We start from the raw sequence: 26,269 nt of genomic DNA, 5'->3' as shown, positions 1-26,269 counted from the left end.
TCAACGAGGCACGATTAAAACAGTGGTTCTCAACCTTTTTCTTTCCACCCACATCCCACCTTAAGCAATCCCTTACTGATCACAAAGCACCAATGGCATAGGGAATACTTAAAATGGTATGCGAGTGGGAAGGAAAAGGTTGGGAGCCACTGGTTGAAGGTGTTGGGAGTTCAGATGGCCGGGCGGGACCAGGTGATAAGTCCATGTTCAGGGCATTAAGAGCTTGGATGGGTAGGTAGCCGGGGTGACGGTTCACGGTTGGGACGCCAAGAGCTCCGATTGGCAGGTGGCCGAGGCTAGAGTTTGCAGTTGGGGTGTTGAGAGATCAGATCAGCAGGTGGTCAGGGTGAAAAAAGAGATGACTTTATCACAGGATTAACTATCACACATATATATCCGATACACTGCATTATCTGGTTTGACGACGATAATGGATACTTTGTGACTAAAATACTACAACACATGGAATTAAATTAAAAGAGATTAAAAGAATCGATAAATAAATAGTTGTAACTATCACAGTACAAGAATTGAAAGTGGCGTTGCAAGAGCGTGGGATTCCTTTTGTGGTGACTGAGCAGGCCCGATGGGTGTAATAACGGGAGGTTCAAGAGCCCGAAAGCCATTGTAAAGAAACTATTCTTGAACCTAGAGATGCTGGTCTTCAGGCATGTGTACCTTCCACCCGAAGAGGAGAATAGGTTGTTTCCACAATCTTCCCCATTAGATGCAGCCTCAAAGAACTTGAGTAAATTATCAAGTCCACATCATCTCGTCTGGACGTTGCTCAATCAAATTCATGTTTTTTAGGCACCTTTGGTATCTCAACTTTTACCATAGAGACCAGCATGTTCACAATTACTGATGTTAAGCTATCAGGTGGGAAGTTCCATAATTTCCTTCTCTTGCATTTTGGGTGGCCTTGCTACCCTCCAATCTGCAGGAAAATGATGACCTGAGCATCAGTGTGTCCCATGGACGTCTCTTTCAAAGCTCTGAGATGAAGAATCAGAATGTGTTGACCATGCCGTGAAATTCGCTGGTTTGCGGCAACGTTATTGTGCGCTTCAAGTGCAAAAATTGCTATAAATTATACTTTTGTAAATACACTATTTATAAAAAAAAAATAGTGGAAAAGAAGAGAAAAAAGTGAGGTGGTTCCTGTGGTTCATTGATGGTTCGGAAATCAGGACCTTGGGATTTATCAGTTGATTAAATTCTCTAATATGCTGGACAAAGTGGTGACTTTCTGTCTTCCTTACGGTAGACAAAGAGTTTCATGTATGTTACATTCTAAATGTAGTATTATGTGACAATAATGGAACTTTTACTGATTTATTTCATTCTTGATTTGGTTCTCTGATATATATGCATTTTTGGGTATTCTTCCATGACAAGCTCAAAAACATTTGTTTAATTCCTCTGCCATTCCTTTTACCCTCCCAATATAAAAAAAATTCCTTTGTCTCAGTCTGCAAGAGACCCATGTTTGCTCTGATTAGTCATTTCCTTTTTCTGAACCTTTTAAAATGTTTCCTGCTAGCGTAATCCCATTCTGTTTTCCCTTCCTAATTTAATATTTAGTCATCCTTCGCTGAATCTTGAAACACTCTCTCTACCATCAGGGATATTGCTTTTCCTGGCAACTTAGTAAGCTTTTCCCTTCTATTTCGTGCCTTCTTTAACTTCTGGTGTAATCTGCCATTGAACCTCTTGTGAATTTGTCCCTCAAAGGAATGCAAGGCTGCCACTTGTTCTACTCTTTCTTCAAGTATTAACCATTATTGTCCACCACAGCCAATCTACTTTTTGTACCTCTCTTCTCTGTGTTCCTCTGCATCACTTTTGAACAATCTAAAATTGTATCATTACAGGTATTAGAATCACTCTTTCCTAGGGCCCTCTTTCATTAATCAATTAATTAATCCTTTCTCATTGAACAGTTCTGTTCTTGAGAAATTGTATCATCTTACTAATTTAGAAATCCATTTATTCATCCTTCATACTAATTTCATTTCACCAGTCTATGTACAGGTTACATTTTCCCCACGATTACTGTATTTGCTTCATTATGTGCTTACAGATCTCATCATATATACCTACATCGCCAATCAGAAGCCTATCAACTACTCTCCACCAATGATTACTGTTCAGCTTATGCCTAGCTCCACTTGTACTGATTCTAAGCCTGTACTGCCATCTACCAAGCCAAGATCCTTTCTTTCTTCACTGACAAAAGACAAAGGAGAAAAAACCCAACACCCAACCCCAACCCACCAATTTTCCCCTGCAACCGTGTCTGCCTGTCCCGCATCGGACTTGTCAGCCACCAACGAGCCTGCAGCTGACGTGGACATTTACCCCCCTCCATAAATCTTCGTCCGCGAAGCCAAGCCAAAGAGAAGAGAGATTTGCTAGAGCAACTCAGCAGGTCAAGTAATATCAGTGGGCAACAAATTCCACAAGTTCACCACTCTCTGGCTAAACATCTCTGTTCTTATCGGATGCCCTTCAATCCTGAAGTTGTCCTCTCTTGTCCTATACTCTCCCACCATGGGAAACAACCTTTCTACATCTACTCTGTCCATGCCTCTCAACATTTCTAATGTTTCAATAAGACCAACCCCCCCCCCCCCCCCCCTTCATTCTCAAATTCCATCAAGTACAGACCAAGACCTGTCCACAATTTAGATCCAGCAATGACAAACTGGCAACATATTTCCAGACAAGGATGATGGAAGTGAACAACCTCAGTGTCAGCTGCCTCTGGATATGTTAGTGGTAGAGGATATGGGTTTTGACCGGTGCTGTTGTCAAGTTAGTGAAACCGTGATAGTTAAGAATTGGATCATTGGTTGTAGAGAGGATATTTCCTATGGTGGGGTGTCTGGAACAAGATGGGATGGATCCTATTTCTTGTGATTGTACCTGGGCAATTTTCCCCTTTGCAAAGAGGTGGTGGTGTACGTTTATGCTACTACTGCTAGACCCCAGCACCTTATAGAGACCAGGTTTTGAGTGACTGAATCTGTAGTTGACACTAGATGACACTATTGTAGTTTCATATAATTGGTAAATTCCATATACACTCACACAGGTGTTGTTCCTGGGAACAGCTCCTCATATTTTGCCAGGATAGTCCATAACCCACTGCTGTGAAAATTAGATTTTCTAATTTCAGATACCCTTCACCTCCTGTGTGCTCCTTCTGACCCACCCTCCAGGTTCCATCATCCACTCCCCATGCATTTTCCACCATTAGAACCCTTCCCCATCTCATTCCATTTTCCCTACATCTCTTCATCAGTGGTTCTTATTATCATCTTCCTGATCAGATTCCAGCACTAGTAGTCTTTGTTTTCCCATTTATCACCCTCCAAAATCCGCCTCCACCTTAACCCCCCCCCCCCCCAATTTTTCTCAACAGGTTCCACCTATCCGTCATCGTTCACCCCCTCCTTTATTCTACCTATCATATACTGGCCCCTGTCTAGCCAGCCCCTATTCTACCTATCATATACTGGCCCCTGTCTAGCCAGCCCCTATTCTACCTATCATATACTGGCCTCTGTCTAGCCAGCCCCTATTCTACCTATCATATACTGGCCTCTGTCTAGCCAGCCCCTATTCTACCTATCATATACTGGCCTCTGTCTAGCCAGCCCCTATTCTACCTATCATATACTGGCCCCTGTCTAGCCAGCCTCTATTCTACCTATCATATACTGGCCCCTGTCTAGCCAGCCCCTATTCTACCTATCATATACTGGCCCCTCTCTAGCCAGCCCCTATTCTACCTATCATATACTGGCCCCTCTCTAGCCAGCCCCTATTCTACCTATCATATACTGGCCCCTGTCTAAGCCCCTTGACTATCATCTTTAAACCAGATACTCTTAATTGTGATGCAGAGTCTCTTTCTCAAACATAGACAATTTTGTTCTCCTCACAGATGCTGCTCGACCACTGATTGCCTCCATTAGTTTGTCATTTGATTCAGCTTCCAGCCTCTTATGTCTGTAATGTTTTACAAGCTAATTAGTGGTTGGGCATGTTTATTTGTTCATAGTTGCAGATGTGATCTCTGTGCTCGACAATGACCTAACCTATATGAACTCATGCTAAAAACACAAAGCTGGAGGTCAAACAATGTACTTTATATATCAGTATCTGCAAACTTTCATGTTTTACTTCTGCACTCATACTAACTTCATTTCCATTGTTTCAGGTTATGTATGGTTTTCTGGTTGGCTGCTTAGTCCTACGATCAATATATATTGTCACATGGTAAGTCACACTCAAATACGGCACTTAATTATTCAAACTCTGTGGTCTTACAGGTATGCATTAATGATTGTGATTCCTTAAAGGTTTCCAAGTGACACAGAAGGTTTTTAACTAAAGCTCTGCTCCTTGCACATGATCCCTATCCCTCTATTCTCTGCATCTTTGTCTGTTCAGTAAGAAGCCTCTTAAATGCTAAGCTCGTAGCTTCTTCATCCATTACCCAGCCCGTTACAGGTACCCACCTTTGTATTTTTAAATTAAAAAAACTTGACCTGCACCCCCTTTCTCCCCCAGCCCCCCCACCACTCTTTAAATGTATAGTATATCCTCTCATGTGTGACATTTTGATCTGGGTAAAAGAATTCTGACAGTGTCCAGAAAGCTATCCCCTCTCCCTGTTACTTCTCAGCTTGTTTTTCCCTTTGTGCCCTCCCATCCATATCCACCTATGACATCTTGCCTGTTGACCTGTACTCCTCCCTCTGCTCACCCCCTCCCCCAACTATTTTTTCAGACAACTGCCTGTATTTTGCTCATACCTTGATGAAGGGCTCAGGCCCGAAACATGATGCATCTTTAGCTTTGCTACATAAAGAATGCTATGTGACCTGCTGAGTTTCTCTGGCATTTCTGTGTAAACTACAATCACAGTGCCTTCAACTTTCTTATTTAACTTCTGACAGTGTAGCATTATCAATGCCTCTCATAATGGTATAAGCCTCTCTCGGGTCTCCCCCTCTGCACCCGACGCTTAAGAGAAGTGAACCCAAATTTTTCTGTCCAACCTCTCCTTATAGCTCATCCCCTTTAATCCAGCCAGCATCTGGGTAAATTTTTCTGTACCCTTTCCAAAACCTCCACGTCTTTCCTGTAATGGGTCAACCAGAATTGTACACAATAAATAAGAAAATAAATATGAGGAAAATCGTTGAATTGACTTTAACAGAACATGTTAAACATGGAGTTTTCAAAATATTATTTCTCCTTTTGATTTTGTGTGCTTGTTTTCTTGCACTTTGAACATTAGTGTGGTCAACTTGACCCTTGCCTGGTCCTCCCAGATCCATTTCAGCTCTTTGTCGTTTTTATATTCTTTGCATCATTGCCACATCATTGCAACGGAACCACTCTCATGCTGAATACATTTTCTCTTTCGCCTTTGAACTCAGGATGATGGACAGATAATTCTCTGTTCATCTCTGATGAAAATTGCCACCATTTTGTCTTCACCACAATACATAACCAGCTTTAATTGAATATTAAAATAAAATGCTGGACATACTCAGTAAATTGGTTGAGAGAGAAACAGAATCATTGAGAGGTCACTGACCTGAAACACTTGCTGAACTCTCTCCACAGATGCATCTTAACCTGCCAGGACTTTCTATTGTTTAGGTTTTTTAAATTTTATTTACAGCATGATAGAAGTTGATATCTGAGGTAAATTTGGTTTGAGAATGTTAGGTTCTCTTGCATTCAATCTTTTGATGTAATGTTTATAGTACATGATACTATTTTCACTCAAAGTCCATCTCTTTGAAGAGTTTTCAAATTTCATGACCTCCATTTCGATTCTCTTTGGCTTGTCAGTTTGGAATGTAATTATGACAGATTAGTTTAAACAAATTAATTTCATACATCCAGCATTGCCATCATATCACGTGCTGGCAGCCTGCATCCGCTCCATCCTCAAAATTTTTTTCTTACCTGACCATGATTCTGGGATTCATCGAGGTTTAGAGACAACTTGGCGAAATCCACCATTAGGAGGCACATGTGTTCAGGGATTTTAGATGTTATAATTCAGTCCTTGATTACATCTTTTATCTTGTTCATCTACATCAGCACAATGCATTGTGGTCTGATTTTGACATCGATACCAATAACATCCATCAGGTAATCAAAATGACTGCATCCTCAAGGATATGCGCTTAGCCCAATGATTACTCTCTCTAAACCCATTACGATGTGGCAAGGCACAATTCAAATCTTCTTTGGCTTGGCTTCGCGGACGAAGATTTATGGAGGGGGTAAATGTCCACGTCAGCTGCAGGCTCGTTTGTGGCTGACAAGTCCGATGCGGGACAGGCAGACACGGTTGCAGCGGTTGCAGGGGAAAATTGGTGGGTTGGGGTTGGGTGTTGGGTTTTTCCTCCTTTGTCTTTTGTCAGTGAGGTGGGCTCTGCGGTCTTCTTCAAAGGAGGTTGCTGCCCGCCAAACTGTGAGGTGCCAAGATGCACGGTTTGAGGCCATATCAGCCCAATGGCGGTGGTCAATGTGGTAGGCACCAAGAGCTTTCTTTAGGCAGTCCTTGTACCTCTTCTTTGGTGCACCTCTGTCTCGGTGGCCAGTGGAGAGCTCGCCATATAACACGATCTTGGGAAAGCGATGGTCCTCCATTCTGGAAACGTGACCTACCCAGCGCAGTTTGATCTTCAGCAGCGTGGACTCGATGCTGTCAGCCTCTGCCATCTCGAGTACTTCGATGTTAGGGATGAAGTCGCTCCAATGAATTTTGAGGATGGAGCGGAGACAACGCTGGTGGAAGCGTTCTAGGAGCCGTAGCTGATGCCGGTAGAGGACCCATGATTCGGAGACGAACAGGAGTGTGGGTATGACAACGGCTCTGTATACGCTAATCTTTGTGAGGTTTTTCAGTTGGTTGTTTTTCCAGACTCTTTTGTGTAGTCTTCCAAAGGCGCTATTTGCCTTGGCGAGTCTGTTGTCTATCTCATTGTCGATCCTTGCATCTGATGAAATGGTGCAGCCGAGATAGGTAAACTGGTTGACCGTTTTGAGTTTTGTGTGCCCGATGGAGATGTGGGGGGGCTGGTAGTCATGGTGGGGAGCTGGCTGATGGAGGACCTCAGTTTTCTTCAGGCTGACTTCCAGGCCAAACATTTTGCCAGTTTCCGCAAAACAGGACGTTATGTGCTGGAGAGCTGGCTCTGAATGGGCAACTAAAACGCATCGTCTGCAAAGAGTAGTTCACGGACAAGTTGCTCTTGTGTCTTGGTGTGAGCTTGCAGGCGCCTCAGATTGAAGAGACTGCCATCCGTGCGGTACCGGATGTAAACAGCGTCTTCATTGTTGAGGTCTTTCATGGCTTGGTTCAGCATCATGCTGAAGAAGATTGAAAAGAGGGTTGGTGCGAGAACGCAGCCTTGCTTCACGCCATTGTTAATGGAGAAGGGTTCAGAGAGCTCATTGCTGTATCTGACCCGACCTTGTTGGTTTTCAAATTCAAATGCTATCTACAAATTTGACAATGACACCATGGTTGCCGGCAGAATCACAGATGGCAATGAGGAAGCGTACAGAACTGAGATAGATCAGGTAGTTGAGTGATGTCACAACACAAACTGTGCACTCAACAGCAGCAAAACGAATGAACTGATTGTGGACTTCAGGAGATGGAAATCAGGAGAACACAAACCAGTCCTCATCGAGGGGTCAACAATGGAGAGGGTAAGAAATTTCAAATTCCTGGGTATCAACACTTCTGAAGATCTATCCTGGGGCCTTCTTGTTGAATCAATCATGAAGAAGGCACGTCAAAAGCTACATTTTGTTAGGAGTTTTAAGAGATTTGGTATGTCACCAAAGACTTTTACAAATTTCTTCAGGAGTGCAGTGGAGAGCATTCTGACTGGTTGTATCACTGTCTGGTATGGAGGTGCCAAAGCACATGACAGTAACAGGCTACAGAGGGTTGTAAACTCGGCCAGCGCCATCATGGCCTTCAGTCTTCACTGCATTAAGGACATCTTTAAGAGGTGGTGCCTCAGAAAACAGCTTCTATCCTCAAGGATCCTCACCACCCAGGCCATGCCCTCTTCTCACTGCTACCATCAGGAAGGAGGTATAGGAGCCTGAAAACACAAACTGCTTCTTCCCCTCTGTCATCAGATTTCTGAATGGACAATGAACCTATGGACGCTATCTCACATTTTCTCTTTTTTGCCCTAGTTATTTATTTTTTAAATCTATTTACGGAATTGTAATTTATAGTAATTTTTCACCTTGTTCTGCACAACCCTGCTGTCACAATGCGATAAATTTCGAGACATAGGTTCATGACGATAAATCTGATTCTGACATTTAATTCCAACAAAAATAATACAGAGAGTAAAGTGTTTTAGGGCATGAAATACAAGTACACTGCCTTAATTACCTTTATTTTTCTTCCAGGGTCCACCCATGGCTGAGGCCCCTTGCCTATACCTCGCTAGGTGTATTTATGATGGGCTTTGTTCTCTGGAATGTAGACAACATCTTGTGTGATAATTTGAGGTACAGTTTTATTCTACTTTTTCTAATACCATTTTAGAGGAGACCAATATATTGCAGTAACATTTTTGATCCCCATGAAGGAAGTCAGCTGTCCTGAGTTTTAGGTTAAACAAGATGACTGCAGATGCTGGAGGACTGGAATAACATGCAAAATTGCTGGAGGAACTCAGCAGATCATATAGCATCCATGGAAAGCAAGAGACAGTTGAGATTTCAGGATGAGCCTGGTTGTTTCGATTCCTGATGAAGGGCTCAGGCCTGAAACATCAAGATGTTCCATGGATGCTTCATGACCTGCTGAGTTCCTCCAGCACCCTTGTGTCCTGAGTTTTATAATTGCCTTGGTATTCTCTATCTTTTTAAACATGGAAACAGAGTGCAGTTGCTTCCAGCAGAATCACGTAACTAAACCTCTGACCGAATTTTAAAGAAAATTTGCAGCTTGACAGAATCAACCAAATGGTAGTTAAACACCAGCTGTAAGATACTGCAGGTTGAGTACCCTGTATCCGGAACGCTTGGGAGCAGACGTTTTTCGGTGTTGAGAACAATGGAACTAAGCAGCACAGTATCGTCGGCAGAATAGTCGCCAGTCACCGACACCTTCCTGCTGCCACTGCCAATCCCCGACACATCCTTTCTGCCGGTTCCCATCTCCTACTTACTGCTGCTACCGATCCTCAACACCTCCTCACCGCCTTTGCCAGTCCCCGACACCTCCCCGCCACTGTCAGTCCCAACACCTCCCCACTGCCACCACCACTCCTGACACCTCCCCACCACCACTGCCACCAGTTCTGACATCTCCCCACCACCGCCTCTGGTCCTGACATCTCCCCACTGCTGCAACCGGCCCCCAACTACGGTCCCACCTCTTGCCCGGGAGCCCTAGGTGACTTTTATGTGGACAGCACGATACCCGATGTTAAGAATGAAGTCGCCATCGCTGACTCCAGCTTCAGCCAATGGTGAAAACTTGGACCCAGCTCCGTTTGGCATCTTCCCAGCCAGAAGCAAAGATTTTGTTTTGTACCACAGAGCTCTGTTGTTACCAAACTGGGGCCAACAGAGCATCAGAGCCCCACATGGGCAATTCTTTTACAACTTGTGAAGTCATATCAGCGCTTAAAAAAAATGTGTGGTTTTTGGATCTTTTTGGTTTTCGGATCTTTGGATACGGGGTACTTGACCTGTATCTGGTCATCTCACTTCAGGAAGGATGTAATTGCATTGAAGAAGATTTTTAAAAATGGTGCAGGACAGAAATACCTAGGGAATATGCATTAAAGGTGCTCTGTAACTGTACTCTTTGTTTGGGTGCTTGAATGTGAAAATTGACTTGCTAGAACGCTTGTGAGAGAATCCTTCTCATTGTACCAGGTGAAGCATGACAATGAACTAAAAACATTGACTATTCAAGTTGGTTGGCATTTGAAAAGTTCCTATGAGATCCCTGACTTTGCAAAGAAGGACATGAAGTGCATAACGAGGAAGTAGTGGTTATCGTTTGAGAATCAATGGTTGACTTCAGCTGGAAGTAGCAAAGTAAATGTTTCCATGGGCAAGAGGATGAGTAATTAACAAAATGATCTTGAGGGATAAGAGGAGAATTTATTTTGTCAGAAAGCAAACCAACTGTGATCTAGATTACATCCGCAAATTGTGGATTGTGCACTCATTTGGAAAAGGGAGAAATAGATAAATACTCGAAAGAAAAATTGTGTAGCCAAGAGGAAAAATCAAGGATTGCAGATAGCATAATGCTATTAAGCACCAGTGACCTGGGTTTGAATCCAGCACTGACTGCAAGGAGTTTGTGCGTTCTCTCCATGTCTGCGTGGGTTTCCTCTGGGTGCTCTGGTTTCCTCCCACTCCCCAAAATGTACGGGGCTGGTAGGTTAATTGGGGTATTTAGATTGCACAGGCTTGTGGGCTGGAAGGGCCTGTTACCATTCTCTATGTCTAAATTAAATTAAAAATTAAATTAATTAGGTAACTCTTTGAACGACCTGGACATGCATGGAGGGCTGGATGTTCATTTTTTTTGTGTTCTAGGATTATGTTTTTCAGACCGTAGAACATAGGAGCAGAAATAGGCTATTCAGCCCATCAAGACTGCCCTGCCATTTAATCATGAGCTGATCCCTTTTGCCACTCAGTCCCACTGCCTGGACTTCTCCCCATAACCTTTGATGCCCTGGCCAATCAAGAACATATCACCCCACAACCACCTGCAACAACAAATTCCACAGAATTGCCACCCTCTGGCCAAAGAAATTATATTTTATTCTAAGAAATAAGAAAAGAAATTCTGTTCTAAGCAGATGCCCTTCCACTCTGCCCTCTTGTCCTTCATTCTCCCACCATGGGAAACCATCTTTCCACATCTACTCTGCCCATGCCTTTCCACATTCAAAATGTTTCAATGTGATCATCCCTCATTCTCCTAAATTCCAACGATCCCAGGCCAAGAGTTATAAAACGCTCCTAATATGATAACCCTTTCATTCCCGGTACCATCCTTGTGATCCTCCTCTGTACCCTTTCCAATATCAGCTCAAGTTGTTAGAACAGAGTCATGGAGTCATTATGCACAGAAACAGTGCTTCAGCCCACAATGTCCATGTCCATTTGTACGAATCCTATTTCCCAGCACTTGGACATAGCCCGATGTGCCTTCATAATTCAAGTTCTCGTCTGGATACTAACTGTATGTTTCTGGAGCTGCCTCTTCCACCCTTGGTGTGGGTGCTTCAAATTCCAAACAGCCTCTGGGAAGAAAAGATCTTCCACAGATCCTCTCCAAATCTCCTAGTCCTCTGCCCTTTAAGCGCCTTTGCTATGGGGAAAAGTTTCCTTCCATCTACACATGGCATCAGGTCCCTCCTTAACTTTCTCCACTCTGAGAAAGATAAACCCAGCCTATCTGGTCTCTCCTCCTAATTGAAATGGTCTTTCCCAAACAATGTCCTGATGACTCTCCTGTATACCCTCTCCAAAGCAATCGCATCTATTCTCTGGTGTGACGATCAGAAATACACATTGTACTCCACCTGCTTTATTAAGTTGTAGTATATTTTCCCTGCTTTTATGTTCTGTGATACACCACTAATCGTAGGCTTCCAATCTCAAAAAGAACTCTTCATCTTCTTCCTATCATCACACCAGTTTTGAATCAAATTTGCCATCTTGCTTTGGATCACAAGGGATCTAAGCTTCTGGACTACCTTAAGTTATGGGGAGAGTTTGGATAGGTTGAGACTTTATTCACCAGAGCATAGAAAGCTTGAGGGGCAAACTTACGGGTCAGATGGAACTTGCCACTAACAAAGACACGCTGACCATCTTTGATTATTTACCTGCTTGTCAAGTATAAATTAATCTATCCCTCAAATTTCTTTTCCATAACTTCCTTCTTACAGATGTTGCACTGTTAGACCTGTCGTGTCTTAGTTTATTCCAACAGTCTTTCTTGAATTAAAAGCACGACATTTGTTATCCCCTCATTCATCTGGCCTGTGGTCATTGAATATTTTTTTTAAATCACGATCAGGGCCCCTATAATGTATTCTCACATCTCCCATATTAGTCTCAGATTCATCTATCAGACTCTGGGGTTTTTTTGCCCTGTTATAATAACGTTCAAGATCAAGATTCAACTTATCGTCATGTATAAAAAAAATCTTTCCTTTGTTTGCCCTGCAAAGGCAAAGAGTCGCCAACTAGTCCAGCACCGTGATTAAAACAAGAAAGAGAAGCGCAAAATGGTCCTTTCAGAGACATCGCGTGGCCATGGACCTCGCCGCCTCCTCCGATGTTGCCACTGTCGGCGCCACGGTAACCTTCATAGTGGCACGGCCTGTTGCTCAGCGGTGTACCCAAGCTCGAGGTATCCAAATCGCACCTGCTCTCCCCCTAGGGTGCTCAAATTTGACCATCCTCCTCTCAGAATTCTCCACCTGTAGGGTATCCTCAGTAAATCTAAAGGAGCTCTTACGTTAAAACCTTGCCCATATCCTCTGGTTTTACATTGCCCCCAATGGCCTCTGCACTTTCCTTATCCTCATCCAAAGATTTTCTGTACTCTTGTCTGTGGGTGATGTGTCGTTCCCTTGCTTTGCCTTCCTGATTTATAATTAGTTTTCTCTATGGTACTCCTGAAGGGCCTACCCCATTTTCAGTTCTCTGACTCTTTCCTGACTCTTTTTGTGCTTTGTTGGCAATTGTCTACGGTCTAAATCTGCAAGGTGCCATTTCTGAGCAAAGCTAATCCATGCCTGAAGAGGGCGCCCAAAATCAGTGACCGGTGCGGACTCGTAAGGCCAACATGGCCTGTTTCCGCTCCGTAAATGGTTCGATGGTTATATGAAGGGATGTTTGCTGAGAGCTTTGATACAAACTGGGTTGAAGAACATAGCTGCTAAACTTCTTGCCCTAAATGGAAATGGAGGGATAAAATAACTTCCATTTTATTTACATTGAGCAAGAATTTTGCCATGATCTATTTTAGAAGGATCTCTGAGTCCATCTGTAATTGGTCATCAATGCTTACAAGTGACCAGTGTCACTGCCATCCACTTAACTGCTCATCAGTCGACCTGGTGAAGACTCCAGGTCCAAAAATTTATATCCTACAGACGGTGTGTGGCCTGCTGAGTTTCTCCAGCACATTTAGCAGGCTGGCACGGTTGGCGTGAGGGCAGCAAGGTTAACATTGAGGGTGGCCCAGTTAGCATAGAGGCTAGCACAGCATTGTTAGGGCACCAGCGATCGGGACCAGGGTTCGAATCCAGCGCTGTCTGTGAGGAGTTTCTACATTCTCTCTGTCTGCGTGGGTTTCCTCCTGGCGCTCCGGTTTCCTCCCACCATTCAAAATGTACCGGGGGTTGTAGATCAATTGGGTGTAATTGGGCGGCACTGGCTCATGGGCCAAAAAAGCTTGATACCGTGCTGTATATATGTCTAAATGTTTGTGTATTGCACCTCAGTACCTGAAGAGATAGCTGGGTAAAATGCAGTATGTAACTTGAAATGTAATGGACATTTTTTTTGCTTTCCTCAGGCAGATAAGGCAAAAGGTACCACTCCATATCCTTGGTGCCCTGACACAATTTCACGCATGGTGGCATATTCTAACAGGCCTAGGCTCTTACCTGCACATTCTCTTCAGGTAAGCTTAATGGCAGAGTTCTTGTTGTTTATCACTGGTGTATAACTATTCATTTCAAGAGGAATAGAATATAAGAGCAAAGACGTGATGTTGAGGCTTTATAAGGCACTGATGAGACCTCGCTTGGAATATGGTGAGCATTTTTTGGTCTCCTCACCTCAGAAAAAATATGAAGAGGGCTCAAAAGAGGATGATTCTGGGAATTAAAGGGTCATCATATGAGGAGCGTTTGATAGCTCTTGGACTGTATTCATTGGAATTTAGGAGAATGAGGGCAGATCTCATTGAAGCATTTCAAAGGAGCCTGAAGGGCAGCACTTAACAGCACAGGGACAGCTTCTTCCCCTCTGTCATCAGATTCCTGAACAAACAATGAACCATAGACACTACATTATTTTGTCTTTTTCTTTTTCTTGCACTATTTTTATTTATTTTGTAAGGTGGTCTATATAATCATTTGCACCTGTGATGCTGCCACCAAACAATGAATTTCGTGACATCTTTGTGAGAATAAATTCTGATTCTGAAAGTTGAAAGGCATGGACAGAGTAGACTCAGCGGCACAAGGACAGCTTCTTCCCCGCTGCCATCAGATTCCTGAATAATCAATGAACCAAAGACACTGTCTTACCTTTCATGCATACAGATGTAGAAAAGGTTATTTCCCATGGTGGGAAAATCTAGATCAAGAGCGCACAGCTTCAGATATAAAGGGCATCTACTCAGAACAGAGATGCCCAGGAATTTCTTCAGCCAAAGGGTGATAAATCTTGTTGCAGGTGGCTGTGGAGGCCAAGTCATTGGTGTATTTAAGGCAGAGATTGATAGGTTATTGATTAGCCAAGGCATCAAAGGTTTGGGGAGAAGGCCAGACAGTGGAGCTGAGTAAGGAAATGGATCAACTCATGATTAAATGGTGGGACAGACTCGATGGGCTGAATAGCTTACTTCTGCTCCTCTATCTTATGATCTTAAAGCTATGTTTTAGTTCCCTTGGTATGTTTGTGCCACATCTTTAGCTTATTAATTAGCTCAAATAAAGCTTGGGTTCGGATGTTTAACTGACTCCACTAATGAGTTCAAGAAATCAGGCCTTGAAAATACCACCAGCTATATTATCTTGTTGCAATGTTCCTGCTTTTCAAGGTCTCTACCTGCACATCCTATTCACTGGAAGTAAGAATATTTTTCATCATTTTATTTTGCTGTTGTGTAACAAGGTAGCTAAATTACTGCAATGATCCCTATTGTTGAACCTGTACTTTCGACAGCCTGGATGTCATTATTGACTGGAAACATGGCCATAAAGATCCATGACTGCTCGAGCAGCTGATGAAGGGTTCATAAACACTCATGAATCTCAATTCAATTCTAATTGAAACATTCATCTTCCATTGTCCAAATGCAATCCAAATGTCTATCTTGCTTGTTCTAGCACTACATATTTGTTTTGAAGTTCCATGGGTGTATTGTGGAGAGCATTCCGGCTGATTGCATCACTGCCTGCAGGACAAAAAAAACTCCAGAGGGTTGTTAACTTGACCTGCGACATCACAGGCACCAGACTTCACTCCATCGAGAATATCTACATGAGGCGGTCTCTTAAAAAAGCAGCCTCTGTCCTCAAAGACCCCCCCACCTCCCAGGCCAGGCGCTCTTCACTCTGCTACCATCAGGGAAAAGGTACAGGAGCCTAAAGACGAGCACTCAGCGGCACAAGGACAGCTTCTTCCCCGCTATTCCTGAATAACCAATGAACCAAAGACACAGCCTTACTTTTTGTGCACTTTTTAACAAATATTTATTGTTGTAAGATAGTTTGTCCTCTGAATGTTTGCACCATGACGCTACTGCAAAAACGTAGAATATTGTGACTTGTTCATGACAATAAATTCTAATTCTGACTTCTCTTGCCTCTCTCTCCCCTTGTCTGGCACCTGCCAATTAAATTTTCTGTCCTCCTTCACTCCTCTCTGGTTCATCAATCCCTCGCTGGTCCCTAGACATCCCCTCCCATCCTGAACCCATTGTACCAGTTATCTCACTTGCATTTTCAGTCTTGGTGAAGAATTCTGGCCTGAAACACCCTTTTGTTCCCCATTGAACCCACTGAGTTCCTCCAGTGGATTTTTTTTTGTTGAAGAGAAATATTAAGGAGGTGACTGGAGAATGAATCAGGTACTCATGAACTACTGCCATTAAAGTTGTATTGTATTCGTGCAAATTGGATTAGATTCAACTTTATTGTCACTGAGCCAAGAAATATACAAAGCAAATTTGGATACCTTGTCCAAAAGAGCCTAATAAGCTCAATTTACCCTGCAGATGATTCATTGTACAGTTCGTTTGAAACTAATTTCGAAAAATATAAAATCTGTCATTCCTACTATCTTGGAAACACAATATTATCAGTAAATCTAAATCCTGTCAGTACTCTCGTAGTCCTAGCACCAGAAGAACTGCTCTGGACAAAAGGGATCTCGCCATTAAGGACTGTTAATTACTAGGTTCTTCAGTGACATCCTCATTTAGTAAAATAGTATTTATTTTTAAATTGTGTCAAAGAACATTTTAAAGAATTCATGATCTTGGTTTGGTGCACTGTGGAATTTAAGCTAATCAAAATTGAAGAAACAATAAGGAAACAAAGATGCTGGAGGGACTCAGCAGGTTAGACAACGTCCATGGGGAGAAACACTGAAGTCTGCAGATGCCGTGATTGGACTAAAAACAGAGCAATACTGGAGGAGCTCAGCCCGACTTGCAGAGTCCATAGGAGGTAATGAAATATAACCAACTTTTCGGGCCTGAGCCCTTCTTCAAGGAATAAGCATAATGCAGGCGCAGGCCTGAAATGTCGGTTATATACAGTAAAATCCCCGTCATCTGGAATTCAAGGAACCGGCAACCTCAAGCAACCGGCAAAAAAAAAAACTCACTGGAAAAAAAAGGTAAAAAGTACAAAAGTTTAAAAATGGCACCCCCTATCAGTTAGTTTGTCAATCATACTCACCCAATCTCAAGCAACTGGACAGTTCACTTAACAGGCATCTACTAATCCCCATAGGTGCCGGATACCGGGTTTTTTTTAAACTGTATCTTTATTTCCAAAGGACCCTGAGAGAGCTGCTGAGTTCCTCCAGCATTTCTGTGTCCATGGAAAGAAGTGGATAGTCACCAGTTGGATCAGGATTCTTTCTTGAGACAAAGATGGGAAGGGGAGTCAGCAAGGAGGGAAGGGGAGGAGAGTACTCGTGGAGGGTGGGAGAGAATTGAGAGTAAAGTGAGTACTGGAATGGGTCAGGAAAATGGGAGCAGATGGAAACAGAGGAACTGGTTTGGGGTGCTGGGTTACCTGAAGCATTCATGCTTTGGGTTTTATGCTACTAGATCGAATATGTTCCTCAAGTTTTCATTTAGTCTCACTCTGACAATTGACAGGTCAAGGACAGATGTGGTGAGGGCTACCTGATTCTCACATGTGTGAATATTCTAGTGACAGTGATGTTGATTGAGGATTAATTAATCCCCGGGGGGGGGGGGGGGGGGGGGGGTAAATTCTCCTCCTCGTCATTAACACATTGCATAGGCCATTTTATGTTCGCATAATGAGACTGATCAACCCCATGGACATAACAGGAACATTCTTTTTGCCCACAGATCTGTGTCAAACATGATGTCCAAATCAAACTAAAACTCAGCTCCTGGTAGCCCATTCAAGGCACCTATCACTCTCTGGGTAAAATATTTGCCCTGCACGCCTCCCTTTAAACATCCTTCCTCTCGCCTTAAACATGTGTCCTCTTGTGTGTGATTCTGACTGTCCACCCTATCGATGCCTCCTTATGATTTTCAAACAAATAGTTTAATGTCTAATTGAAAAGTAAGATCTGTGACAGTGTGGCCTACCTCAGTACTTCACTTTTAATGTCTCTGGAGTTGGATCCACAGTCTTCCAATTCAGGAATGGCGTGAGTCACGGGCTGCCTTGGCAGGAGGATCAGTGTGGGGTTTGTTTATGTTTACATTCAGAAAAGATAATGGCAGCCCCTCGAGCATTGAATGCTGCCATAGCACATCAGTAGGTAGAAACAAATTGAATTGATGCAAGCAGATTACGCAAGGGCAAATTAATTAAACATAAGATTTAGGACTGGAATCAGCCCATCAATTATCCCCTGCCAGTTGATCACAAGCTGATCCATTTTTCCACCTAGCCCCACTGCCTGGCCTTCTCCTCATAACCTTTGAGGTCCTGGCTAATCAAGAATATATCAAACTCTGCCTTAAATGCATCTAATGACCTGGCCTTCATAACAGCCTGTGGCAACAAATTCCACAGATTTACCACCCTCTGGCTGAATAAATTCCTCTGCATCTCTGTTCTGAGTAGATGCCCTTCAATATCCTGAAGTTGTGCCCTCTTGTCGTAGACTCTTCCACCGTGGGAAACCACCTTTCTCCATCTACTCTGTCCACACCTTTTATGTTCATAATATTTCAATGAGGTCCCCTCTCATTCTCCTAAATTACACTGAGTGCAGGCCAAGAGCTGTCAAACCCTCCTCATACAATAACCCTTTCATTTCCTGAATCATCCTTATGACCCTCCTCTGAACCCCCTGCAATGTCAGCACATCCTTTCTTAAATAAGAGCCAAAAACAACTCACAATCCTCCAAGTGAGGTCTCACCAGGGCCTTATAAAGCCTCAACATCACGCCCCTTATGACAAATTTAGTAAAACAAAAGTTCTTAGTAATATTAATGGGGCAAAAAATAGAAAATGTTCTAATTGTTAAGATTTTTCTCAATTCTTTATTTTATTGCCTGCAGTCCAGGCTCACTCAGCTGAGTATTTAAAATTATGACGGGTATCAATAGGGTAAATGCAAACATTCTTTTTCCTCTGAGGTTGGGTTAGACAAGAAGAAGAGGACATGGGTTAAGGATGAACGGTGAAATATTTTAAAGGGAACATTAAAGGGATTTTTTTGACCCGGAGAGTAGTGAGTGTGGAACAAGCTGCCAGCTAAAGTGGTGGATGCCGGCTTGATTTTGACATTGGATAGGGGTTATGGTCCAGGTGCAGGTCAATGGCACTGGGCAAAAATCTAGTTTGGCACAGATTAGGTAGGCAGAATGGCCTGTTTCGGTGCTGTCGTATTCTATGGTTCTAATGTTTGGCCGTGAGTTGGATTAGTGACGTTGAAATAGGCAGAATAATGATGAGCTCCACCGATACTTACCATGGTTTAATCTTTAATCACAGATTTCAAATTCCAACATGTATTTCTGTCTGATTATCTCTGATTTCTGTTTATATTTTTCAGTATGTACACAAGAACGTTATACTTGAAATACAGGCCTAAAGTGAAGGTAAGCCAAGACTTTATATCAGAAGTTTGATTTTGTTTTCTGGAAGTCATGTTCCCACAAAGTGTTTGAATTAAAAGCCTATCTCTTGAACATAACAATTATCAGCCCTTTCTCATGGTAACTGAAACAGGAGTTTAAACTGATTTTTGAACATCAAACTCCTTAACCATATAAATCTGTCCCTGATTTGAAACTTAGAAATAGTATGAACTTCTACCACCCTTTATGTGTAGCACTGTTTCCTGACTATTGAACAATCCATATCTAACTTATCAACTGCATTTTCTAAACACTAGAAGTAGCTTCTTTCTCTCTTGTCAGCTCCTGCCTCTCTGCCCTATCGAGTTCCCAACAAAGCTCCTGTTCTAAATTCCAAGCAATAGTTTGTGTAAAACCTAGAAGCCAGGTAAGTTTTTAAATTGTTTGGGTTATAAACATCCAACCACTCCTTATAATTCATCCCGACCAGTCCTGGCAGCATTCTCATGAATCTTTCCTAAATCCAGGTAACACTCTCTTTTCTGTAGCGAGGTGACCAAAACTGCGCACTATAGTCCAGTATGGTCTCAGCTGTAACATGCCATCCCTTCTTCTGATGAAGGCAAATATGCCGCAATCAGAATTTTTTGTCATGAGCGTCAGAAAATTCCTTCTTTGGCAGCAGTACCACAGTTCAAATATTGCTATAAAGTTGGATTTGAAAAATAAATAAATTAGTGCAAAAATAAGAGAGAGTGAGTTAGTGTCTGTGGTTCATTATCAATTCAGAAATATAATTGCAGAGGGGAAGAAGCTGCCCTTGTTCCACTGGGTGTTCATCTTCAGGCTCCTGGACCTCCTTCCTGATGGTAGCAGTGTGAAGAGAGCATGGCCTGGAAGATAAGGGTCTTTGAGGTTTTCTTAAGACGCCACCTATTGTAGACGTCCTCGATGGAATGGAAACTGATGCCTGTGATGGCACTGGCTGAGTTCACAACTCTCTGTAGTGCTTTTTTTCTTGTCCTGTGCATTGGCACCTCCATAACAGATAGTGGTACAACCAGTGAGAATGCTCTCCACAGAACACCTGTGGTGACCTTCCAAACCTCCTCAAACTCTTCACAAACTATAGCTGCTGGCAAGCCTTCTTCATGATTGCATCAATATGGACAGATCTTCAGGGATGTTGCCAAATGCCTCCTTCACCACCATATCTACCTGCATTGCCACTTTTAATTCAAATTTATTATCACCTGATTGTACATATACAACCTGATTGAAAAGTATTTCTCTGGGGCATGGTTTATTTACATATACACACACAATGCACAGTGCCTCTTTCTAAGATGAAGTCTTTTCATAAGATCTTACTCCCTGTGGCCTGACAAACAACCATATACAACTGGCAAAACCGACATACGCATTTCTAGGTGAGTTTTTATGAAATTGAAAACTTGGTTGTGTTGGGTAATTAATAATTTTCAAGTTGGCTGACAAGAACAGAGGAATGAGATATTGCCAGTAAAGATGCTATCATCATAGATATGGTGAGTTCCAAATCCAAGGGAATATCTTCCTTTGAGGGAAATTCTCAGAAAGAGTTAGACTCAAGAATAGGCCCTTTGGCCCACATGTCTGTGCCAACCATACTGTCCCAATCAAACTAAAACTCTACTCCTTGCACTGGTTAGATATCCCTCCATCATATTCACGTATCTATTTAGAAGCCTCTTAAATACAACTATTTTATCTGATTGCATCACTACTCCTGGCAGCCCATTCCAGGCACCTACGCTTCTCTGGGTAACATATTTGCCCGCACATCTCCTTTAAACTTCCTCCCCCCTCAACTTAAATGGATGCCCTCTTATGTGTACCCTGGGATAATGTTTCTGACTGTCCAACCTCTTAATGCCTCTCATAATGTTATAAATCTCTATCAGGTCTCCCTCCATCTCCTATGCTCCAGAGAAAACAGCCAAAGTTTGTCCATAATTCATGCCTTCTAAACCAGACCACATTCTGGGCAAACCTCTTCTGTACCCTGTCCAAAGCCTGCACATCCTTCCTGTAATGGGGCAGTCAGAATTGCATGCAGTATTTCAAGTGCAGCCTATTCAAACTTTTATATATAAAGTAAGAGAATTTCAGGGTTATATGTATGTACCCTGAAAATAAATTTGAACTTTAATAATGGAATATGAGACCACTCCAGTCACTTCCTCCTAATCAAAACTCATTCCTGAATGTACACCATGGTTAAGTACCTTAAACATGATGAAGCTTCCGAAGGTGTTCCATTGTAGGCCTGCACAACTTTGGATAAAGGCACAGCTATCAGTGATGGCCAGTGAAAGCTGGAGATGAACAAGGTGACAGAATTAGAGAAACACAGAGATGTGTAACAAGGAGGGAGTGGCAAGATTTGGATGCATTTGGAAATTTAAATTTACAATCTTTAAGTTGTAACTTCTAAGATGGCCTATGCACATTAACGAGAACGAGAGGAATGAGTTAATGCTGTCAATTTCCTCCCACATCACAAAGGGATGCGTGTTGGTAGGTTAATTGCCCCCTGTGAGTTGCCATTAGTGTGTGAGTAGTACAACTGGGGATGTGGGGAGGAGAGATATGGATGGCTGGGTTTTGGAAATATGACTTTGTGGTTTGGATGAGCCCTACAACTTCAGGGCTCGTCCTGACTTACAGTGGCTTTATTGGTGCTGACTTTCTCTGAATATCAAAAGGAGAAGCAGCAGCAGAGAATCTTAGTTTGGGTAACGCCCTTGACCACTGACTCTTATAAAGCTGCCACAGAACAGGAACCAGATACTGGGCCAATTTAATTCCTGTAAGCGGAAGAGCCAAGAATTCAGAACCAGAAATCGGCCATCCAGCCCATCGAGCCTGTTCCACCAGTCACTATCGGCTAATTTGGCTGTGGACCCAACTCCAGTTACCTGCCTGTTCCCCATAACCCTTAATTCCCCAATTAATAAAAGAGCGATCTGTGTATTAACTACATTTAACAAAGCTGCCTCTGCTACTTCATTGGGTAAAGATTTCCACAGATTCAGTAATCCCTGGGAGAAACTAATCCTCCTCATTACTAGCTTCAATCTACTCTCCCAAATCTGGAGGCCGTATGCCCGAGTTCTGGTCTTACCTGCCAGTGGAAACAACCTCCCTGATTCTATCTTATCTCATTTAATAGCTTTATGTTTAGTTGTTTTGCAGAAACTCTTACACAGAGAAGAGATTGTCCTTGCAGTTGGGGGCAATTAAATTTATACCCTTCTTGCTCACATTTGTGGACTGTGTGTTCAGATTCATCTGAAGATGATTGAGCGTATAATTCATGCTTAATGCAGAGTGCTGTAATGAGGGAGTGCCATCTTCTGGATGAAATGTTCCATCTAGGCCCTATCATTTTCTATTCAGATGATGTATTTAAAGGATGCCCAGTGACTGTTCTGATCCAACATATTTATCCCATAACCAGCTTTGTCAATGTGTCATTAGAAAGGTCCAATATAAAAGGAGTCCCTCCATAAGTCTACAATGAATCAAGATTCCTTTATTGTCATGTAATAGGTTAAAATGTGCAATATTACACAAAATTGCCTTCGGCCTGCCGAAAGGCAAAGCATCACCATTACTGTCACTTGGCACCCCTTGCTGAACGAGAGAAAGAGAAGGAAAAGAGAGTCCCTCAGTGTCCATGGATTTACCTCCGGTTCTCCCTCAGCCTCTGCAGCTGTAAAGATACTGGTGTAAAGACACTGGTGCAAACCACTGGCAACCCGAGCTCCAGATTCAAACCTGATACGTTGCCCATTGTATTCCCGCTCATGTTCTTAACTTAACCCCCATCTAATTCTAAGCACGCATGAATGTAATGTGTGTGCAAGTTCAGAAAAGTTCTTTGGTTCACAGTCCAATCTCACTTCTCATTCCTCCAAGTTCACTGGTTGCAGGCAATTCTTATACTGTGCACAGAATTGAACATATATAAAGTTCACCAGGCTTTGGCGCTCAAACAGTAAATGGTTATTGCTCATGAAGGTTCTTGTCGGTTTTGTAGGGAGAGATGTGTTGTTCCAGGACATCCACAACTGATGTACTTCCATCAGTCATCTCAGTGTCTTGCTGATTAAACTTGCCCCATGAGAGTTCTCCAGATGATAACCTCTTTCTTTCAGGTCACCACAGAGTTCCTTTCTGTTTCACTTATTCCAAGTAAAACATTAGACAGCCAGTCCTCTCCTCTTGCATGAACCACAAGGGCTTTGACCAGGATGTCTTCCAAACGATCTTGCCAGCTTGTCCTGTTTCAGTCAAGTGATCTCTGTATATCTCTCTCTCTCTGAGAGAAAGCCTGTTTGACTCTCTCTGCTTGCAAAGCCACATGACCCTCTTACAACAGCAAGTCTCCTCAGACAATAGCGGAGCCAGCATTCTCTCTCATCTGTTGCTTTTGGGTAAACAAGAATCCATTAGTGATGTCTCTTGAGCACTCTTCAAAGCTCTTGCAAAAAGGTGTGTGAGAAGCCTCTATGTCCCCAGTATTTCAAATAAGATATATTTTAAAGTGTTTGTATGTGGCTTACTCTAACAGACCTCCACGAACCATGCCATTGTACACCTCACTTGGTTAAAATAAATTTCCCTTCCAACATTGTTTTGCTCGTGAGAACCTTGCTGTTCTCAAAATGGTTGCCAGGTTTTTGCCATGTTAACAGTGACTACATTTCAAAAAGAACTATCTGGGATGAACTTTCAGACATTCTAAACAAAATAAGTTAAGTTCCTTATATGACTACTTTAAATTAAGGAGTTTTTTTTTAATTTGCAGTTTTTGCTTGGAGTTTGGCCTGTTATTTGGGTGGAGACACCTCCGAAAAAGCACTAAAGTTATCTGAAAGTCAAAATCTCCTGGGACAAGAAAGCACGTTGCACCTCAGCCCTGGGAATCGCTTTGCTTGATTCTGCAGAATTGGTGTTTGTGAGTGAAAGGGTTTCAACAGGATCACGAAGAGAAGAAAAGCAGAGAGATATTTCTAATCATGCCGTGTTTTTTGTATTTATTTTTGTAAACCACTGCCAGGTAAGAGTGGATTGAATTGGGAAGTTATTATGTAAAGATGGCAAGCAAGGCATTGTGCACCTTGTATTATGGTTGCTAGGTTTTGGTAAGACTGCAGACTACCAACTAAATCTTTAAGCAACAAGAGTTCATTGGATTTTGTATATGTGGCCAAAATATTGAACAAATATTGGAAGCTAATTGCTCTTTATGGCATTTTTTTTAAAATTTGGGTTCTTGTTCACAATCTTGACCATTTGGTTTTAGGGTTGCTTCATGTAAACTCCAACCATGGTGTTTCAACACGAGAGGTGAGCACGCAAAGGTGCAAGTACAAGCAATGAAGGAGGGAAGAGGTCTATGCGATGAGTCAGGCATGCCATAAGGCTTAGGAGAGGTCCATTTGGCCCATTGAATCTGCTCCTCCAGTCATAGAACATTACACCACAGTACAGGCTGTTCCACCCATGATGTTCTGCTGATGTATATAAACCGATTCAACATTCCAAACCTTCCCTACCTCATAGCCATGACCTTGCATTCAGGAAAGAGTCTTTTAAATGTCCCTATTGTGCCAATCTTCACCACCATCCCAGGCAATGCATTCCAGGCACCTACTACTCGCTATGTAAAAAAAACATAACTCTGACGTCTCTCTTAAACTTTCCTCCCCTCACCTTGTGCAGATGTCTTTGATATTTGCTACTGTCACCCTGGGGAAAAAGGTATTGGCTGTCCATCCTATCTGTGCCTCTCATGGAGGTAAAGCGTGAAGGTCTGCAAACACCATGGTTGAAATAAAAACACATGCTGGAGAAACTCAGTAGGTCACTTTATATACCAAAGATAAAGATACAGAACCAATGTTTCAGGATTGAGCCCTTCATCATTCATTAAAAATGTAGGCAGGTGCCCGAATAACATGGTAGAGAGTAGGGGAGGGGCACAGTCCTAAAGGCAGAAAGTAATAGGTAGATAAAGGAAGGTACACCAGCAAGCAGGGGGAAGAGGGCTGGCTCTATGGGAAGCCATGTTGCCTTACTCTCTACTTGCATATGCCAACAACTTGTGTCTCATGGGGTTTCAAGCCTCCCAGTTTGGCCCCCACAAGGATCTGAGGTTCCTACACAGCACTGACTGCTGCTCCTCTGCTTCTCTAGCCACGATGGGGTGATATCAGCGACAATGTGCTGTTTCACTGCCACAGCTCCGAACTCGCTGGCCATGGTCTGCAATGGACCTTTCCCGTACTTCATCCGCCACCATATCCACACATTGAACCACCAGCTCTACACTCACCTGGTGTCCATCAAGGATTGCAAGCTCACCTCCCTAGGGACTACCGCCTCTGCCATCTTCCATGCGGGTTTCCACCTTGGCCCCAGCCACCAGCCCATCAGACCTCCAGATGCCTTGATCGCCAACTTTATCCTGGGCCATAGCCACCTGCTTTCCGGAGCTCCAAGATCCTCAACCACCATCTTTTGCCTTGGCTGCCATCTTTTATCTAGGCCCCGACCATCTGCCTATCATAGCTATAGACACCTCAGCCACTGTCTCCTGTCTATGCCCAAACTGCCCACGTACTGAAGCTCCCAACCCCTCACCCGTAAACTCCAGCTGAGATCCTGGCTGCTGCCTACCAGAGCTCCAACTACTCTTAGGCCGACTCTCACCTGGGCCCCGGCAGCTTCTAACTGATTCTCACAATGAGGCTCCCAATTACACAAATGCTTTCTGTGGTCGCAATCTCGCTGCTGGATCCTACAGGCTCATTCCCCCACCACCACCACTACTCCAAACCCTTCTCTATCCCCCATACCTCTCCTACTTTAGCCCCATCTCCCCCTCTGTACTCCCCATTTCTAATCACTCCTCAACCCTCAGACCCTCTCATCTCCCGTCCTCCATCTCCCCTACCCTCCAACTCCCCCTGATATCCCCTACCCTCATATTTTTGGCATTCCCAACCCTCCACCTCTCCCCTCTGACTTCCCCTACCTTCCATCTCCACCATCTAACTTCCCTAATCTTCCATCTTTCCCCCCCCCCCTTCCCCAACACACTCTATCACAC

General features: G+C 43.1%; 1 protein-coding gene across 1 annotated transcript in view; it reads left to right on the top strand.

The window, feature by feature from the left end:
• acer3 (alkaline ceramidase 3) overlaps positions 1-25,787 on the top strand; it is a 222,321-nt gene extending 196,534 nt beyond the window's left edge. The window contains exons 8-12 of the mRNA XM_069892507.1: positions 4,229-4,287; positions 8,479-8,580; positions 13,643-13,750; positions 19,083-19,128; positions 23,963-25,787. Coding sequence (XP_069748608.1) covers positions 4,229-4,287; positions 8,479-8,580; positions 13,643-13,750; positions 19,083-19,128; positions 23,963-24,019 — 372 coding nt within the window. The 3' untranslated portion in view covers positions 24,020-25,787. The remainder of the gene's footprint in view (positions 1-4,228; positions 4,288-8,478; positions 8,581-13,642; positions 13,751-19,082; positions 19,129-23,962) is intronic.
• Positions 25,788-26,269: the final 482 nt, after the last annotated feature.

The sequence above is a fragment of the Narcine bancroftii genome, chromosome 7 (genome assembly GCF_036971445.1).
Source record: "Narcine bancroftii isolate sNarBan1 chromosome 7, sNarBan1.hap1, whole genome shotgun sequence".
In the NCBI taxonomy this organism is placed as follows: Eukaryota; Metazoa; Chordata; class Chondrichthyes; order Torpediniformes; family Narcinidae; genus Narcine; species Narcine bancroftii.
This window is presented reverse-complemented; position numbering and strand designations above follow the sequence as displayed.